Here is a 21495-nt window from a genome sequence, read left to right on the forward strand (position 1 = left end):
GCGTGGAAACCGTCGAAGAAAGCTTGTTAAGTTCTGCAATTCGATTGCCGTGCAAACGCGCGCGATGTATGCGGCGGGCGGTCCGTGTTGCCCAGTTGCCGTAGGGTTTTGTTGATTTTTGTAGCTTTCGACGTGGAATGCTATGAATTCGAAAACATTAATTTAATCAGGGATTGAAGAGAGGCCAGTGGTATTGTAAATTTATTGCGTTGCCGGCCAGGACGCATGTAGCATCGGTGTCGAAATGAAGCGAAGCGGAAGTTGCGGAATATCGATGTGGTCTCTTTTTTTTTACTGAATATTGAATAGATCGCGTCATACACGAGTAAAATGACGATGATGATGATGATGATGATGATGTATCTTCCAAATATAATAGGCTATGTAACGGACTAAAAACCAACGCAATTTTTACGTCGTAAATTTTTACATCGTACGTAATCATAATCGTTGTATTATGATTACGTATATACAAAATACTACATTTTTAGAGCGTTTTAATACTCAATTTTAAATATTTTGGCAGCTAAATAAAAATTCTGGTGCGAGCAAAGTTTAGTTGAAATTTTATTAGAGGCTACAATTTTGTTACATGTTACGTTAAATTTTAAAATGTAAAAATGAACAGCGTTATCAAAAAGAGTCAACTCTAAATTGCATAAAAAGTTTTCAAAATCACTGCGTAAACTTGGATATTAATTTTAAACCATTTTTGGAATCTCATTTTATATCGTATCTCATTTTTCGAATATTGGAAAAGTCTTTCTGCTAATTGAATCGAAATCTTTTTACCGAACAGCCACAAATTTTTCGATTTTGGTGACACCCGGGGAGAAGTATAAAAGATGTTGATTTCGAACAGCTGCAGGTGCAGCACGAGTTTCGCGAGACGCGTGCCGCGCTCTGCGAGCTCACGATGATTGACAGCTTGGATTGGTGAACTTGCCGAACAAGATATTACATGTGTTATCGCGAGCGCTGCCGGCTGACAATAGATCAAAAGCGAGAGTATGCGTGCGGCGCCGAGTACTTGCTGCGACTCCAATATACGAGCCTGTCAAACTTTATGACGGGGGATTTCGATACCTGATGAATGAACGCATGCCGTCCCTTTCGAATGTCACACTTCAGGAGCCCGCTGGCTTCCTGTCGCCGAACTTGCGTTGTGAATATGTAAGCGTTTATTGATGTGAAATTTGTCGGTCGCGCGAACACAATGCCGTTGGAAAATTTTGCTATCGCCGAAAGCTTCCCATTGAACGAAATTTCCTCGGAAGGATCGCGCGATAATGAAAAGGATGAAATTTTCAACTTCTTAATTTCGCTTCTACGAAGAAGCTAAGGATGTGCCAAACTCAATTTTTGCTGAGAACTGTCTCATAATAATAAAGCACTTGAGACGTCAAAAAGAAAAGATTAAAGTATTTGGACGTACGTAATACTTCACTGAAGGTATAAAAAGCATTTAAACGTTAACCCACACATATTCGTAAACGATTGGTACATAACAAATATTTAATGTTGCATTTTATTGAAGAGAACAGCAGTAGTGCAAATTCATCGTGCTAAAATAATTATATTAAGTGACACTGATAATTACGTATTAATTCTTAACTTTTAACTTTATTGCAATACTGTTATTTATTTAAAAATAAAATCGAACCGTTGGATTCATCGCGTACGCAAGTTAATACGTAATTGCGAAATCGATTAAGTAAACTTGCTGGAAACTGAGATGAAGAAAGAAAAAAAGATCGGGAATTTTTTCCTGCAAAATGAATATCATGCAAATCCGGTTGCGCTCTAATCGAAAACAAACGGTTAGCCGTGAACTCTGATCGAATCGCGTGATGTGGAGGACATGAAAATGCGGTATTACAAGAATGCCGACATGGAAATGTTTATACGCCGGTGCTTGGAGATTTTTCCGCATGCAATGGCTCTTGAATGTGCATGTGCACGCGACGTTTATCGAAGGGCGTGCATATGACGCAGCAGCCCGACTCAACTCGCGCGTGCTTCTTCAACGCAAAGGAAAAAAAAAAGAAAAAGAAAAGTACAAAAAAGAGAGAAAATCCGACTACACCGTGTGTCGATGGTACATCGAATTGCGCATAATACAAGAAACACTGCGTAATTTATGCGAATAAAAAAGTCATTAATTCTATTCTCGATTTTACTCACAATCAATAATAACTTCGCAATGCTCCGCGGCAATAAAGAAGATACCCGCCGACCCGTTCAATAATATTAAGATAATAAATGGCGGATAAAATATTGTAGTTTGATATTCTCGTTATTCGATTAAACTCATAAGCGAATTACATTGTAACGTGGAACGCGTGAACTGTCGAGAACTTGGCTCTGACTTTGTTTATCAAGCGAGTTTGCCTGGTTCGCATGCGGTATATCGTATTTGCTGAATACAAATTAATTGGCCTTTAAAGCAATAAACTTTCAATATAAACGTCTTGCCGAGTTTCTCGTATGTACAAGTGCCGGCGCGATGTAAATTGATATCGTTTCGTCGCTTTTGTAAAAGCAGTGAATAGAAAGGGACATGTTCGGCAAGAGATACAGTCAGATCGAATAATTTATTATATTTGTCACATTTGTAATAATGAGAACTCGTCACGTAATCGTAGCGCGTCGGCACTGGTTGAAAATTTAGCAAATTATCGCGTCATGTGGGACCGGCTCGGGCAGATAATGGCTCGTAATATATAGAGGCAGCGCACCGCCGGGTTATCTGAAAATTTCAACCGCGGATATTCAGACATTTCCATCGCGATATGTCATTAAGGTAGCTCTGAGTATCCGAATATCCGGGATGCTGGGTACGTCGCGAGAGGCGAGAGAGGATGATGGGCCGCCGGATAAGTCAGCGTCATAAAAAAAAGAGAAATTCGCTTACCATTCAGCACGTGGACCATTACGCTCGCTGGATTCGCGTTGCTAGGGATGCAGGTGTAATTTCCGCTGTCGGTCAATCTGGCCTGTGTCACCAGTAGTCTGCTTGTCGTCCCGGTATCCGTTTTCTCCGTCTCCAGGGAAACCCCGCCCCTGCGGTGTACACTGAATTATCGCAGATACTTTGGCGCCGTTCTCGTCACACACATTGCTACTTTGTCATTAATTCTCTCTCTCTCTCTCTTTCTCTCTCTGCAGGGAGAAAGCGCAGTTTACAAAATAAAGCATCGGCATAATGCCGTGCAATCGTGTATGATCTTAGAGCATATATGTCTATATACATGGAGTGTGCATAGTGTGCTCAAAAGTATGTTGAGACTAAAGGCATATTTGAGCTGGCCTTGTAATTAGAAGTCAGAAGTAATATTGGCGTTAAAGTCTTACTAATTCTTGTTATATTCTACTGATCGTTATATTCTCCTCCACTGTTTATAATCATCTTTAAACAATTGCATTTTTACTATTACTTCAAACAATACGTTGACGTGTTCAAACATTTTTAAATATGTAGAAAGAATGATGATTCAGGAAAAAGATGTCCTCAAGTTTATACCATAAATATTCATTACGGATATTATCACATTGTTTTCTAGAAATAAAAATCCATTATAATTAAGATTTAAGGAGTTCCGTAATAATCTCTTTATTACTACAATTCCATAATTACAATTCTTTTTTTATTGTAAAAATGAATCAATTTTGACAATATGTATTATTATCTTCCTCACTCAAAGTTTAATAGAAATAAACTGTAATTATTTCTATTCCTTTTTTTGCCCATTGTATTTATTGTAATTTTCCTTTTAATATAAAATTAAACATAAAACAGTTGAATGCTTTATAAAAGTGTGTCCAAGATGCATGTTAGAGAGAAAGGTATATGGAACCTTCGTCATCTGTGCACATGCACACACACACTGAGAAAAAATAATTATTTACTCGGTATAAATCCCAATAATTTATTTACTTGCAGTCAAGTTAACATTTTCTTAATTGAAATATTTATGAAAATAAAATAAAGAAATAATTTTTATTCAAGTAATTTTTTCTTGTAATTCTAGAAAATATTTACTGTTAGATTATTTTTATACTCAAGATAATCAGATTAATTAATCTAAAAAAAAACAATTAAATTTAATTTAATATTATTAGTTTATTTATAAAATCATTATTTAAATGTACAAAATGTAAAAGTATATATTTAAAGAAATATGTCTATTTACTTAAAAGTAAATATTTTTACTGGAACAGAATAAACAAATGCTTATATCAAAATACAAGGTTTTAAGAAAATGTAATTTTTTTATTTAAAAATTAAAAAACCTCTCAATGCAGAGGACGAGGGTTTCATATGTATCCTTCTTTTTCATAAACATCTTCGATATTTCTAGACACAATTTTGAATATGAGGTGAAGTCGATGCACACTTCGTGTTTATATGCTCTAAGTGTATCTTGCATAAACGGTAACGCGTGGTTTCGTTTGCATCATACACTGTCAAACATTTGTTAACAAATGTGCACAAGTAAATATGTAAATAAAAAGTTATCTCGCATCGGATATATTTTCCCATAAAACTGAATTAAAGACACACGATAACTGCGAACACACGACGTTTCTAACGAGTGATGTTATACTAGCCTTCGATATTGTAAGTGACACATTTCGTTCTGCAGAGAGAATAAAAAGAGGGAAATAAACTACTTTAACATTTTTTCGCACGAAGCGTTATCTGAACTAATCCCGAGCAAAATTGCCGGATCAAGGATCGTTTGCTTTTTTGACTCTTGATGATCCTTCTCCGAATTGACGGGCTGACGAAAAGATTAAAGGCGGGGTACTCCAACACTTTCCGCTCGATCGGCGATACCGCAAGGTAGCGACCCGAAAAACCCCGGCCGAAACCTCCCTCCTCGTTTGCCGAGATGGAGGAAACTTGCGAAACACCGTTAGGATCTCCGACGGTTATGCGATAGTAGCGGTAACATCCGCGATCGAATGGAAACGTGTACGTGTACGTGCACGTGTACGTGTGTGTGTGTGTGTGTGTGTGTGTGTGTGTGTGTGTGTGTGTGTGTGTGTGTGTGTGTGTGTGTGTGTGTGTGTGTGTACGTATATGCGCATGTGTATGTGAAAGAAAGAAAGAAGAAGGTTGCAAGAAGAATGAAACTGAGAAGTCGATTCTTAGCAGTTTGTACCTGGGACTGTCGAAATCCACCACGGCCCCTCCATGATGCCAGGAAACGCTACTGGGAGGTGTACTTCGCACATTCACTTCGCACGTAAGGCTTATCGTGCTACCCTTCTTTACGTAGACGTCTTCCGGCCCCAGGATCGTCGCCTGAGCAGCTGCAACACACGTTAGAAAACCGTACGCTTAAATACTCTAAATCCGTATCCGTATCCACCTGCGCTAGATGACGGGCTGCGTTCAGTTTGGAAACATCAAATCGTGCCCTTAATTGATACCGAATTCATTTACTTGCATGACCTAACATTTTGTAGAAGCATAATATCTTTCTGCTTGCTTCATTCGCGTAAAATTATATGCAATCAAACGATACCTTATCATTTAATATAATGCTGTTACCATTAATTTACGATCGCTGAATTTTTTTATATCAATAGAGTTAGTTTGTCAACATTCTTTATTACCTGTATTTATATTTTATGAGAAAATTTTGTTGTAAATTTTTATAATGCAATGTTATGTCTCTTAGAAAATTATACTATTAATTTTTATATTATTACCAAAAAAAAAAAAATTATGCATCATATTCGCCATTTTTCCAGTTTGAAAAAATAACTGCAGAAATAAAAAAAAATATTTTTAACACAATTAAAATGTTTCGTATTATACAAGAATAACAAAATATAACTTACGTTGACATCATTTCGATCTAAGTATTACGTTACGTTTAAATTAAGTCTCTTCCGCTAGTTATTAGACATTATTTAATATTACTCGTTCGATATTATCGATTCTGATAAGAGTATAAAACTTATCCACTTTAAAAATGTTGCCCATTAAATAAACCAATATAAGCAACACATTTGTGCGCCTACTGAACTTTTTGTTTAAAAACTTTTAATTATATAGTCAACGATTTTAAGCTTAATTATTTTAATAATCGTTTCATCTTAATACAAGCTTACGGTATAATTAATTTCATTATTTCAAACTTACGGTAATATAAGCGAAAATAAGAGATCCCTGATTCTTATGCAACAATAAATTAAAATTGAGATAGATTATCTTATGAAAGTATTTATGTATTATGTCATATATTAGACCGTTTGAAATTAAGAAGACAATAATTTAAAACATAAGAAAAAAAAGAAATGCGTAAAAATAATAAAACGTATTAAAATTTGTCATTAAAAACGTTTTTGCAAGGAAAGATATATTTTAGTTACATTAATATATAGTTTAGTACTTACTTATTACTCAAACATTGCTGCAGTTATTTTAAAAAAAGTTATGAAAGCATGCAAAAAAAACCCATGCGAAATCACGAAAGGTCCACCTGAAGATAATCAAACGTTTTTCAAATTTCAGGGCGTAGAGTTCTATATATAAAAAAAGTTTGCATCTATAAACTATGACTACCAGCCAAAATCTACAAGTCTAAATAAGTTGAGGCCGAATATCGCGTGGGAGAGATATTTTCATTCTCGCATCCGCATCGGATTCTCACCATTTCGAAAAAAGGTTCTCGCGCGCGGTTTCAACGGACATTTAACGCATGGTATATTTACGACTCGCAATATTACGGCGGAAAATTAGCACGCGTTAGCGTCAGCTGTATCTGTGCAAAAAAAAAAAGAATATTTTTGCCCGACAGTCCCGAGCGTAACGAACGCCTAAATGAAGAGCGCTGCCCGTGTTTCACCTTCCTCATGCCACGACCTCAACTCATTGGCGAACAAAAACCATTGGTGGCGGTTTGGTCATAAATATACAAAAAACGTTCATGCACCCTTACGGCATGTAACTAAATTGCGAATAATACTTCTAGCAGCTAGCAAATTCAATAGCTTGGAAAAGGAGTCTGCTCTTTGCGTGAGTCTAACCTGAGTTGAACGTCCGGTGAATGGCGTTTGGTGTGGTGATGGCAGGGACAGGGGCACTTTCTGGAATGGGAGGACAGAAAAGATATCGAGTTAATCGATTTCGTCAAGATCTATAGTTTCGGGGGTTTGGGAAATGAACTAATGTCGAAAGCACTATCGGTATACACGGGCCGCGTATACCTGCGAAATATCGAGTATGAAGAATATCGTTTTCAACTCTTCGTCGTTTCTCCGTTCCCTTTCATCCATTTTTATGCATGTAAATTGAGATTGTGAAGGTTCTCTAATCCATTGTAAAAGTGTTTGACCTATACTATAACGGAGTTTAAAGTGTTGAAATATATCCCTTTCAATGAATTCCTATTTAAAATCTCTCGGATTCACGATTTAAGCGATAACCGACTTATCAAAGTCGGATTAACCGATGAGCAAGTAAAATATTATTATTATTTTTAAACACCTTTTGTATAGCGCTTTGAAATATCCTATAGATAGTATTTATGATGGAGCCTACAATTCATTTTGTTTTTTCCGGAAAACGCGCCGAAATAAATCCTTTTACCGGAGACATTTTAATTTTCGAGATATATTATTAGTATTTGTATTAAGCGATATCGTATATACACATACGTATACACGAGTGCTTTACGTATTGAAAGACGAAATCGATACTGTGCGCTGGTAATTAAAGTAACTGCGATGTTATGCGATTACTCGATCAGAGAAATAGATGCAACAAAGCTAATCGATACTTTAGGATGTTCCTCACGTGACAGACATGCAAGCGGAAGCATTAATCACTTTGGTCATGCTGGTGCGTATTCGAGTTATCCAGCAGTGTCATTCCTGATCAATCAGGTGATAGACACTTATTAAAGCGTTCAGGTATTCTTTCACCTATAGTAATTTACGCAAAATATATTTACAACGGTACAGAATTGTTACGGGATCTAGCTTAACCCTTTCACAGTTTTTCGCTTATCACGTTTGAAGTGATTAGAAACGTAAATTATTAATTTAATGCATTGCAATAATAAATTACAAATATCTGTTTTCGGATTTCTAAAGTATATGCAATGTAATACATTGTGCGTATTGCTTGTAACAGAATAAAAGTTCAACAAATTTAGTATATCAATGCGTAACCGAGATCTCTTTTCACATATGTTTTTTCTCTTTTATTTATCTTGTGATAAATTTTGTTCAAAAATTCGTGCACACATTTTTCCAAATTTAAGCGATCCGTAAAAGGGTTATCTGGCGAACTTCTAGAGATTTTACGGGCTTGATTTTACCTTCGACTTTTAACGAGAAGGCTAAGTTCATTTTGGGCTCGGTGTTAACCTGGCATTCATAAATCCCGGCGTCCCGTGGTTGGACGTACTCGATCCTCAGCGTCCATTCGTCGGATGATTCAGGGTGCTTAACGGAAAATCTTGCGTCCCCCGTGTAGGCGAGGGTTGATGACGTCAGGATATGCAAATCCCTCTTACGTATCCAGGAGATCTACAAGCAAAGTGAATGCTCGATTAGATTCCATTCGCCCGAGCTACGACCATCGATCTGTCGATTTGAATAATTGATACGATTATCGCAATTCAACACCCACATATTCTTAGAAAAATATTATCGTGCCGCATTTGCAATAAATTGCGTTTTAATATAGAAGAATGGCTTTAGACGAGTTACGTCGTACAAGAAACTCATTTTCCACTAATATTTAAAAATTTAATAAAACCTTCCTGCCTCGAATAATTAGCGATTATCAATAATATTATTTTACATTACACAAAGATAGTATCACTTGGGCTCTGTAGATATTGTTCTACATTAGTACACCTTCGTACTATATTTTCGATTGGAATCGATAGGTTTGGAATCATGACAGGAGAAGAGCGATCGGATTCAGTCGACCTCAATTCATCAGATGATGGCAATTAGTCGATAGCGCGATTAATCGACTCTCGGTTAATCGATACCCAACTATCCATTTATTTGATCAATTATGTCGTCCGTCATTAACCCCTGATACCGCTGTCCGATTTGCTTTAAAAAAAAAACGACATTCATTTTCGGCCAGTTTAGTCCTCTGTCGCCGTAGAAAACATTTCGAATTAAACAACAACTTCCGCGGTCGCGTAGGCGTGTAATGCGTCGACGATCGGTTCGGCCTGCCATTGTTATAATGCTTCCTGCACAAACACGCGTAATGTGTAACGTTTCGTCCATGCCAACGTTAAATATTGTCGCTTCGTGTCGCATATAAATATTCCGTTCGATCAATCGATTCCATCGCCAATTGTTGGTCGATCAAGCACGTTGCCTGTGATAATAACTGAATTACCACACCGTTACATCAAAATTGCAGTGTAATCTGAAATTTGTCGCAGCTTGGTGCATACATGTCAGCGTGTATGGCATTACAAATGAGGTATTACATTTTCGTGGTTTACAACATCGCCTATTAAGCGCGATAATAAACGGTTTCCGCGGTTTAACCTTTCGGATTTTGTGGATTATCACGTCATAATCGCGGTAATATCGAAAGATATGAGTTGCGTTGTATTTCAAGCGTTTTGTCGAGAAATAAATTGCTCCATTACGCTCCTTCTAAGTTTTAGTACACTGAAAAGAAGTTGTGACTTGAAATCTTTCAACTTGATAACATTTCTACAATTTAGGTATTTATGTATTTAACTCAAATATTTAAATGATTAAATCGAAGCTCAAGTATTATTTTATGTATTTAAGTAAAATGGATAAATATTCGAACTAAAGAAATTTAATCAAGTTGAAAAATTTAATTGCCTTTTCCTCAATAGTAAAACCCTGCATCTTATATTTCTTTTCGTTTATAAATAAATAGAATTGCTTTTCATAATTCAATAAGTATTCTACTCATCTCTCATGATCAAATAAAAGTGTATTCTATTCACCTAAATTGCTGAACGATTTCAATCTTTATTTCGTTCGGTCGTGAATCGCGCGACACGCGTTCCTTTTAAAGGGATGCCATACATAAGTTCAACATAAAACAGAAGCTCCGCCGACACGAGGGAAATTTTGTCAGACAATCGCGGCGAATCATTCTGTCGAATTGCTCGAATCCCTTCAAACGCTTCGGGCCGGCGCAACATCGATATTGTTTAATCGATAGCAATGGCACACGTGTAGCGACCAGATTGGAAAAACGCATTAGGTCCCTCCGGGGGCCCACGGGAGTAGTATTTGAGACGGCCGTTAAAGGTTGTCTCCGAGCCACCCCAACAATTACAGAAGTACGTGCTTTCGACCAGCACACCTACAAGGCGTCCTCGGCTTCCCTCTCGGCTCGCTATCGGACTTCCAACCCTGGCAACGGCGGATCGTTAAACGTATGTTCTTTCCGGTTAGAGAATGCTCTCGCCCTTTTCATTAATTATTCCCCGTCCTCGTGGAAGCCACCTCGGTTTTAGAGTGACATGATCCTCCTGCGCCAAAGGGAGACGTCGGATAGACGGAGTTCGGGATATTAAGCGGTTGATAAGGGTCGATCTTACAATCGACCTTAGCGCTATATATGATAACCGAACTTATCCCATTTTCTATTATCGTTCTCCGGCCGCTCTTGAGTTTCCACTTGGAAAAAAGGAGATGGGATATTTCACAATTATCCGTCTATCGCGTGCCGATTCCTTATAAAATGCCCTGACATCAAATATACGTGAGAAATATCAAGTAATGTGCTATTTTGTACTCTGAAACACGTTTCTGTAACATGTTTGAATAATTTCATTTTAGTTGAGAAAAGATGTGTATATATTAATGTAAAGTGTTCTATAAGTATCAAAAAATTTATTTAATTAATTATCTTTTTACGATCGCAGTAGATTTTATTTCTGATTAATTTATATAAAGAAGCACATGATAATGTTGCCAAATAAGTCTCTTGAAGAATATTGAATTAAAGAAGTTGTAAAATATATCTTTGCAATCAATTGAAATTTGCAATCAATTTGGAACTATATATCAACGATAACTTTGACATTTCCAAGTTGGAAAATGTCGCGGCAAAATTATCTAAAATCGATGGTAATTCTGAAAGCCGATCGTAATTTCCGTTTAAGAGACTGACAAGGAACGTTTGGCAACCCGCATGTTCAAAAAATTCTGAAACTATATACAAATAGAGGAATTTTTTAGTAACACAAAAAGATTTTTTATTCGTGCCCATTTTCAGTTTTAGGGGATAAAACAGTCTTTTGAAAAAAATCGGTTTTTTCTCTTTCCAAGCGAATATCGTCGAAACTATGAGAGATAGAAAAAAATGTTCTGAATGAAAGTTGAATGGCTCGAAGAGTACTTTATAACAATAATTAAAAAAAATTTTTTTTTAATTAATAATAATTAATAATAATAATTAAAAAAAATGTTTTTAAATTATTGTTATAAAGTACTCTTCGAGCAATTCAACTTTCATTCAGAATATTTTTTTCTATCTCTTACAGTTTCGACGATATTCGTTTGGAAAGAAAAAAACCGATTTTTTTTCAAAAGGGTGTTTCACCCCCTAAAACTGAAAATGGACGCAAACAAAAAATATTTTTGTGTTACGGAAAAACTCCTCAATTTGTACACAAAATTTCATAATTTTTTGAATATGCGGATTGCCAAATGTTGTAAGAAAGCAAGAAATGGGAGGCTTTTAAGTATGAATTAGAAATTCGTATTTCGCGAGTATGTCCGCGTATCCCTGTACATCTATTTTATCACCCATACCTCTCGCTTCTCTCTTCTCCTGTTATCGTTTCGCGCCTTTTATATCTACAGTGCAGTGCCTCCGTCGGGGAAAATTAAATATCCTCCAGCTCCTACATTTGGCCCCTCGGGGTCAAAATCCTTCGTAACTTAGCCACGAAAATCTTATAGCTCCGAACTCTCGACTTGCAACCAAGATTATGAGAGAAGGAATATTACGTGCTCGACGCGTTATCGTGTCACTTTATTGCAACGGTGGCTTGATAAATGGATTACATTCGCGCATTGAATTACTGATGACACTGCTCTAATGATGCTTAATTAAATATCAGATATCCTACCTAACAACTAACTGACCGCGACGTGTAAATGTATTATAAAAAGCACACACGTCTACATCAAGAACCGTAGATGGAAATATCAGAGTCTGTCGTTTTCTTTTCTTTTCTACCCTTTCTCGTTGTTAAAAGGACGAAAGGAAAGAAGGAATTTCTTTTTAGACGAAGAAGGAAGATTTTATTCGCAAATAAAAATTTCGACTTGATATAAGATGAAATATTCTCTTAATATTGACCGTTTTTATTTCAATAAAAAAGATAAATATTTGATAATAATATAATTTATAAATGTATCAATATATAATTATAAATGTATAATAAATATATAAATATGTAATTTATAATATTATTTAATATACTTCATACATTTACATAATTTAAATTTGAGATTATTTAAACTCAAGTTTATATTACACATCATTTTGCAATTAGTTCCTCCATCATATGTACCTTTCAAACGCAACATGAAGACGGGAATCTTCAGCAAGCACATAGCTTTTAATCATCTTATCGTTGAAGTCAAACTAGCTAAAATTGAACTAAAATTTTCACGCAACACGTCACTAAGAACAATCGACGCAATCTGCAGCGAGATAACCAAATTCGTCCCACAATTTCCAAGCGCAAGAACACCTCGCTCTTCCTACCGCAGGCAAGAGAAATTACGAGGCAAGAAAACGACGGCGCGCTCGCAATGTTGCGCCAGCTTAGAAATCAGCGCGTACGAATGGCGAAAGGAACGAGACGGGCAGTATCCCTCTCGCGTGCTCCTCTCCGAACTTTTTGCCTGTTTCCCTTACATCCTCCAGGAATATCCGGCGAGAGAAAAAGGGAGAGTGCAAGCTTACGACGAGCTAGGCGGTACATAAAACATCTCCAGGCACAATTTGCCAGGCGGTAAGCAGCGTGAGCGAGCTTTCAGTGGCTTTGACCTTTCGTCACCGTCACGAAGATCCGCCGTTTTCTCCTCAGGTCAATCCGAAAGCGCTCGGGAAACGCGACTCTGTACGGCCATCTGACCCTGCGGGCGCGCGCGCGCGCGCGCTATTCACCGATCTCGATTTGCCTTTAATTCGCAACCGGATGGTAGGAGTCGGATTGTACGCGGATATAACTACTGAGAGCGGATACGTTCCTCCTTTCAATTTAGCACAAGGTGGAACGTATTCAAAGTACAGCGAATAACCGTCAATCTTACTTTTTTCAAGAAAGTAAGATTCTCTTAGTGTCATTCCCATTTTATCTATTGTTAATCCCCTTTATTTCATTATCTCTTTTATTTGCCAATAGCGAAGTAAAGGAGATTGTTGAAGACGGTGTGCAAAATGTAAAAGTATAATCGCATTTTGTTTCTCTCGAATTTCTCCTTACTATTAGGTAAAAAAGTTTTCGCAAAATTTATATATTTACTTATGCGCTTTCTTGTGGAGTTTTTTCTCCTCAGTTTGAATAATGATGTGTTTTTCTGCCTTGAAAAATTGGAGGTCATTACGAAGATTTCTTAGACGTTCACCGTAATCCGACAATCTGTTTCCAACACAGACAGCACGATGATTCACGGATAGCCGAAAATACGAATGTATCGAACGGCGTATACGAAAGAGAGAACTAAAGATAAATTCTATTTACAGGAGTCTCAATATACAAGTAGTCGCACTTTTGCACAAGTTGGTCGACGTGCTGTGTTACAGCTCGACTATCTGACCCTTTTTCTTGTTTTCTCGAGTTTTCGTGGGATCTCGGGATGCAGTCAGGCATGTCGATCAATTTGGCCGAGACAGTTTGTATCCGGTCGGTTTTGTCTCGGGCGCGAACTAACAGACGCACGACAATATCGACTGACACAAGCGAAATAAAAGAGGGGAAGGCAGAAAAAGGGAAAGCCGCTTCAAGACTCTGACATAATCCATTTACGCGTCAATTTTTAATGGCGCTTTACTGACGCTTTCGTCCGTTGTGAAAAATATTCAAGAGTCATGCTCACGACTTATGCAATTTTAATGATGTATGAATAAATAAATTGAATACGTGTACTCATTCTAGTACAGATGTCACAGCCTCAATACCTCTTTGTTATATAAAAATTTTATCCAATATTATTATGAAAGCACATTATTAAATAAACATATGTAAAATAAATGGTAATGAGGAAGGAGAAGTAACGTGTTACTTGTATCGTTCCTTTAATATTTTTATAATATTTTTTGGATATTATTTTTCAAAACGATAATAACAACGCCATGTTTAGAAACAAGTAACTCGTTCCTCATTGAAAAAATTCATTAGTTCACTCGTTACTTGTCACCCTTAGTCATAATATTCGACATTTATTTAAGAAATTACAAGATTATGTAAAGTTCGATGAACCCGTTGCATTAATAATAATGTATAAACATTGTTTTTTTTACCTACCAGTCCGGTTTTGTTTAATTTCCTATGATTTCGTAGCTTCTTATTAAACTTATAACTGTAATTTTTAATATATAATTTATTTTAACTTTTGATTTTCAATATATTTTTAATTTGTATGGGTTGCAGTATATATGGCTTTGTTCTCGATTGATTAATTCTCGGTATATTTCTTTTTTTTAAAGTGAATGTAGTATTATAAATATTATAAATTTAATATCCGTAATGTGATCATTATTTGGTAATTAATTTCCTTTTCTTTAATATTACGATAATTTTGCTAATAAAGTTTCCAAGTATTTGTAATTAACAATTACTACTAACGTAGATAAATCGTTTTCTTATCTCTCCTCTCTTCGTTTCTCAAACAGTAGCTGCGAACGCGTTTCATCTGTGCGCAAATGCAGCGAGAGGCACACGCCACACTAGAATGCACGCGCTACAACATTAGCGAAATTCAGCCGACCAAGACTGCAGTGGTGTTGCCACATTGATCATCGCTATGACGCACTCGCAAAATTGTCAGACAGTCCGCAGCATGCGAAATCGTTTCGGGCGCAGCAACGTCGGCCGCGAGGCATGCCGTGCGATTATTTTATCGCACGGTAGTCGGTATACCGAGCGATAGAAATTGGAGGTACCAATTAGCAGGTGGTATCAATTTAATGGCCGCACAGCATCGTTCGTCATCGCTGTTAGCGCGGCGAAACGCGTTCGACACGGCCGCGTTGGGCGTTGATTATCGTCGCCGTAGTTATCGTCGTCATTACTTGAATACCCTATCGGTCGCTTGCACTCCCCCATCCTCATTTTCCCCTGGACCTCTCTGGGTCTCTTTCCCGCTCGCATGCCTCTTCCGATTCTATCGTAATAGCTGTCCTCGTCCCTCTAACAAGGAAAGCTCGCGCGTGATAATAAATTAAATCGAATTTTACGCGTGCAAACAAATTGACGCTTTATTAGGACATGCTGTTTGCGTAATGTTTTGTAACTAATTTTATCGGCAATTTCAATGGTGAATTTTCCCGGGGAAATCTGCATGTTGGCGAACAGGCTGCATCATCGACGACACATTGATTTTGGAAAATGGGGTTTGTAATTGACACTTTGTAAACGCCTGACCGACGGGCTGATGGACAATTTCAGTCACGTCATTATTTTGATACGGAAGTCAAGGTGAAGTTCGGTAGAGGGGTTTAAGAGAAGAAAAACGTCGTCTTAACTTATATCACGAACAAAGGATGATTATTAAAGTGCTCAGAAATTTAATTTCGTAAAATTGGAATGACTACAAGTGCGGAAGTTCGAAAAGTAAAGATCCCGAATCGGGAGGCGTACGTCATTCGTGAGAGCTGTCGAAGCGAGGCGAGACTAATGTCGGGCGATCGAACGAATTTCCGTTGCCACGGCGGAAGAACACTTAGGCGTGGCACGAATCCAGATTCTCGCGGAACCTCCCTAAAAAGGACAGAGGACGATCGGCGCCGAAACAAACGGCGCTTCTCTTTTAACGAAGTGGCTCCGGGCGAGTTGTTAGCCGCTATCTACTGCACCGTTCGATTACCGAAACCGAAATAAGAAGCGCAGGATAGGTGCGAATGAGAGATAGAAAAAAAACTCAAGTGCGAAGGGGGTTGAGTTTGGATTAGATGTGAAAGAGGAAGCGAAACATCCTTGAAAGAGATATACGAGAGGATGGGGATTGGGGATGGCGGAGGAGAAGAACGGTTTCGATAAAGTGCGAGGAAGAAAGCGAGACGGAGGATTTAACGAAGCTGTTTGAGGGAGTGAGGTTGTTGAGATAGGTTCGATTAGACGTTCGTAGTAGGACTCGAGCAACAGAACACGGGAGATAAGAACAAATTGAATTAGCAAAGAGAGCAGAAGGGACGATAGCGTTTTGAAGGAAACGAAATTATGTTTGGATATTCAGAAATAAATTGAGCCAGAGGGAGGGAGAGAGAGAGAGAGAGAGAGAGAGAGAAAATATTGAAAAAAGATGAGATCAAAGAAATAAGGAGATGATGAAAGGAAGCGAATAGGCTATTTCTTGGTAAGAGGGAGATTTTAATATAGATTGTATTACAGATTCTATAATAAAAAATAAAATCTATCATCGATTATAAATAGACAATAAATAAGTGAATATGATTTTTAGTGAGCCGTATGATATATGAAAATAATGGTATTATATGTAAAACAGAATGCAAAGTTTTATTCCTTGAAATCCTTGAAATCATTCATCATCGATAAATGTTTTGACATATAATTTTAGATGTATTTTAAAAATATATTCAGGAACTAAACTGAAATTACGTTTATATAAGAAGACAAAGGCGGAAAAACGGGAAGGAGGTCGCAGAGGATCTGGAAAACAGCTGGGTTTAGATTAGATCCAAGTAAAGATGAGCAAGAAGAAAAAAAAAGTGAAAAAAAGCAGACGGAGATATTGGAGGGTGAAAAGGGGTAAAATGGGGTGGTACAAGCGAACAGTCCACTCGAAGAGACGGCAGCTAATTAGTATTGGAGCTCAGTACGCCTCTTTGCAGCGCGAGGACTGCCCATCCCCCGACAGCACGACGGGACCGAAGGTGTTGCTAGGGGTGTCTTGGGGGTAGTTCACGTTAATGAGCCTCCGGTAACGACGCCTTTTTCCTTCGTGGCCATATATTCTGTCGAGAGGCGCGGCTCTTACCAACCGACCTAGCGCATTCTCTCCACCATTGCACTTCCGCCATCCCTCTACCGCACTGGATCATCCCTCGTGCTTTATGGCGCGATCTTCCTGAGAACCGGACGAATATTCGCGCTGCCATGAGGTCGATCCGTTGGATAAAAAGCGATGGGAGATGCCGAGAAGCGTGATTACTTTATGGCAGTGATGAAAGGCAAAACAAATGGGGCAAGAATATTTTATAAAAGAATAAAAGAGTAAAATATTTTATAACAGATTAAAAACACTTTTAATATTATTGCAATAAATGCAGATTAAAGTTATTATTATTATTTTCATACATCTACCTACTTTTAATTCTGTTTTACAAGAGAAGAATCTCAAACTCAAATATCAAATGTACGAATTGTTTTTTTAATTATTAAATAATTACGTTTTTCTGAAAAAATTTTTAATTAATACATCTCATTAAAAAAAAGTAAATTTCTTATGAAATTTTGTTCTACCTTCTTTTTTCTGATAAATAATAAAACAAAAATGAAAAATAAACCAACTTTCAAGATTTAATTTTACTTCTTCGGGGCAGCAAAAAAATAATTGATCAAAATATCTGTACATTGCCAAAGTTTCATAATTTTTGAAATTACTGAGTTAAGAATCCTTCAAGCATTAGTTTAATTTTATTTCAATTCTGCAAACATGTTCCGCGTTGAATGTTTTCAATTACTTCGCATATGTTCCGTTTAAAATTTAATATATTTAATGTAATTAATTAAAACAGCTTTTTTAATTATACAATCAATTGTACTTTGCATTACAAATACATATCAGTGGCGATCAAAATAAATTCTCAGCCATGATGTATAACTTCAGTATCAGAAAAAATCCGACAAGTAAAATTTCAGAATCTATCGGAAGCTCAAGATTTTCACGAGCAAGCACACCGTCATCTCGCATGCGATTCCTCGCGAAGGCAATCAACGCACGCAGCCTGCGGTAAACTTTCCGCAGTAGTTTCTGATAAACATGCACTGCGTCATACGTGGAATACGCTCGAAGGCGTCCGCAGCGAAACTTGCTCGACTCCCACCGGCACCTTCATATTCGCTAGCGAAATTCCGCAAAATCGTACTCGCATGCGCACGCGTACGGCGTATAAATCTAGCGGATGGTTGCGTGCGCTCGGCATGCGGCCAATAAACGGTACATGCAAATTCCCGCGGAACATCAGTACGCGGTAGAAAACTGCTGCGACTGATATAAAGAACGAGAGAAAAAGAGAGAGGACAGGTGAGAAATGAAGAATGCGGAATGATAATAAAAATGCAGAAAAGGGAGTGAGGAGCAACAGTCAAAAATTGTTGCCTGAGAAATATAGTGTAGTACTACTGAATGACGTGTTGAGTTTTGTATTATTCTCTATTTCGTTGTTCATTGCGAAAATAATAGTTTGTAAAGGAAAATCGTCACTATCAACATGTGTCTCTTAAAGCGACGTCCCCTTATTTCACGGAAGAACATTACACGTAAATAATGCTATTAAAAAAATGATTCTCTTAGACAATTAGAGAAATAAAAACACATGATTTATACATTGACTTTCTTTTATATAAAATCTGCTAAAAACAAATTCTTCAAAAGTGATAATAAAGTGTGTAGCATTTTCTTTTATACATTGTCTCTTTCTTATTTTTCTCATAATGCGGTTTTAAAATCGGAGCGTAAAAAATACCTGTTGATAAGACACACTATAAAATAGTAAAAATCATATAAGATAGAGCAAAAAGCATAGCATTGTCAGATCTATCTATTAAGTTGCTAATCTGATCTAGTGTTCATATATTGTTGCGCTAGATATTGCATCTTATATAAATCGACAAAAAAAGTTTTACGTCGAAGATGATTCTATCGAAAGACTTCTCGGAATCCTTAAAATTAATTTAGAAGATTTTGGAAATATTTGTAAAATTAAATATTTTATATAAATGTTAAAGGCAAAGAAAAGGAAAACGTTACTGTTTATCATATCGGTTTTGGCATTTTATCAGCTTGTCTTACAAAAAACTCAATTATTGCAAAATTTTACGATATTATAAACACTGCTGTATCATTTGAAAGAAAACACCTTTTAGTTTGTATTTTGCTTAAGAAATGTAATCAAAAAACAAAGTGGTCGGTTCCAGCAATCTTACTCTATTAAAAAAAAAAGAATGAAAAACATGCGGAATACTAAAACTAATGTAAAATTCTTAAATAATGAAAGCGATTAATTAAAGACTTTGAAAGTTAAAGACAGACTGGATTCCATCGTTCGCTTCATCGATAGCCAGCGGCGGAAGGGTCTACCGGATCGGTGGCGTTTTCGCGCTCGGCCGAACAATTCGGGGCGTCGAAAACCGTTTAGTAATTTACCGTTAGAAATCGAATTAACCGCCGTGAATTCAACGTACGCGTACCACCATCGTTTATTCGAGTAACCTAATTTTTCAGTTTGGCGTTTTGCTGCGTTAGCAGGAACAGCGGCGACGACGGACGACGAACGGTGGCGGTGGCGGTGGCGGGCTCTTCGATAGATTGCAACCGAGCGCGAGCTCGTCCGTACACGCACATACAGATGCGCATACGTTAGTCTATAAATCGTACATTTCCCGCGAATTTTCCCCGAGATCGTCCCGAGCGTCACGACAAGCTTGCACGTCGGTACGTGCGCACGTACACACGTTCCCTCTGGATATATCGCCGCGCGGTGACATAGTAATGGTGGCTGCGGAGAGACGGCAAAGTAAACACGTGATCGATATTGTTTGATTTATGTGCAGCAAGAGCGTCGACGGTCACTGTACGATCACGGAGTGTTTTCGGAGCCTGGATCCACGAGCGATAGCCGGGAGTGGACGGGGGAAGGGAAGGGTCGCATCGATGTGGACACACCGACACGCGTCGAAAGAGAGAGAGAGAGAGAGAGAAAAAGAATGAAAGAAAGAGAGGATCGCAGAATCCGCTGCCTGCTCCGAATTTCTAATTTTCGATATTGACAACCGAACGAGCCAGCCGATGTCGCGTATATCCCTTTTTACCTTCCCTCCTTTTGATGCGCATTCGTTTCCCGTCCCCCGTGATTTCCGAACGGCCGACGACGGAAATATTTGTGCTATGTAATTCGCGTGATTTGTTTACTCTGCGTAAAGTGCACTCGCCATATCGTGTTGACAAAGTGCATCAAATTGTCTACTTGGCCGGCATTGTTCGTATATTTATCGTTATTGCGTTTGTTCTGTAAACGTTACTACTCTCTTTCCTCGAGCGTGCACGATGCGACACGCAATAATTTACATCAATTTATGTCCCCGTATTCTGTATTGAATACCTCAGATACTTTATGGAAGATCTTAAATGAAAGAGGATGAAACTTTTAGAAATCCACATACCTATAGACGATACTGAAAATTTAAAGATGTTGAGAATTCGTACGCGAATTTTAGATTTCTTACGTATTTGCTCTGAAAAACTTGAACCTTATCGACATTTTCATCGCGAGAATGTCGATACCGTAACATAAATGATGTAAGAGTTCCACGCTTATTTATATATGAAGTATATCAGTATTCATTTATTTTGGAATTTAAACAATCAGCGTATAGGGGAGAATGTCTGAATGCGTACCACTCAAGTTACTTTTTATTACATTTCTCATTTGTGATATTAATTTGTATGCAAATGAATGTTGGAAATTGTTGCTCGATGTTTCAAGTACTTTATCATTACAATATATAACTTTTTATCAATAACAGAACCTCTTAACAATTCTTTTTTTTATTAATAATTCATTGAGAAAAAAATCAATATCTAATAAATAACAATGATTAAAGGAAAAAACATTAAAATAAGTCTAATTCAAATTTTGACAAATGACATATTTTCATTTACATCAATTATTAGTTTTACTATTATCACTTATCAATATTACATCAACTGTATCAATTGTGTTCATTTATTGCAATAGTAGATGGTACGATTTAAGAAATTCAATAGGTTTTAAAAATATCAATTTAAACTTCATAATAATTTCAAACATGTATATGCAATAAATATAAAATATTCTACGATACCTTTTTATATAAAAATAAATATTCAATATAAAAGTGCATAATTACATTTAATATACTGTACGTTTCGATTTAGTCTTCCTCAGCAGTATCAATAAACAACGTAAATAATGAAAAATGAAATAAATTAGTACACGCATATTCGAATAAATATAAATATAAGTATAAATATTGATAGAGTGTCAAT

At 37.0% G+C, this 21495-nt stretch overlaps 1 protein-coding gene across 5 annotated transcripts in view; it reads right to left on the reverse strand.

The window, feature by feature from the left end:
* Positions 1–21495, reverse strand: part of LOC105194638 (basement membrane-specific heparan sulfate proteoglycan core protein) — a 288155-nt gene that overhangs the window by 6868 nt on the left and 259792 nt on the right. For 2 of the 5 annotated variants that reach the window (XM_039454875.1, XM_026130850.2), the window contains 4 exons: positions 8340–8550; positions 7045–7104; positions 5169–5319; positions 2915–3075 (listed from right to left, as the gene is read on the reverse strand). In XM_039454875.1, the coding sequence (XP_039310809.1) occupies positions 2915–3075; positions 5169–5319; positions 7045–7104; positions 8340–8550 (583 nt within the window). The remainder of the gene's footprint in view (positions 1–2914; positions 3076–5168; positions 5320–7044; positions 7105–8339; positions 8551–21495) is intronic. The other 3 variants (XM_026130852.2, XM_026130854.2, XM_026130853.2) reach the window with 3 other exon arrangements.

Source organism: Solenopsis invicta, chromosome 11, assembly GCF_016802725.1.
Source record: "Solenopsis invicta isolate M01_SB chromosome 11, UNIL_Sinv_3.0, whole genome shotgun sequence".
NCBI classification, from domain to species: Eukaryota; Metazoa; Arthropoda; class Insecta; order Hymenoptera; family Formicidae; genus Solenopsis; species Solenopsis invicta.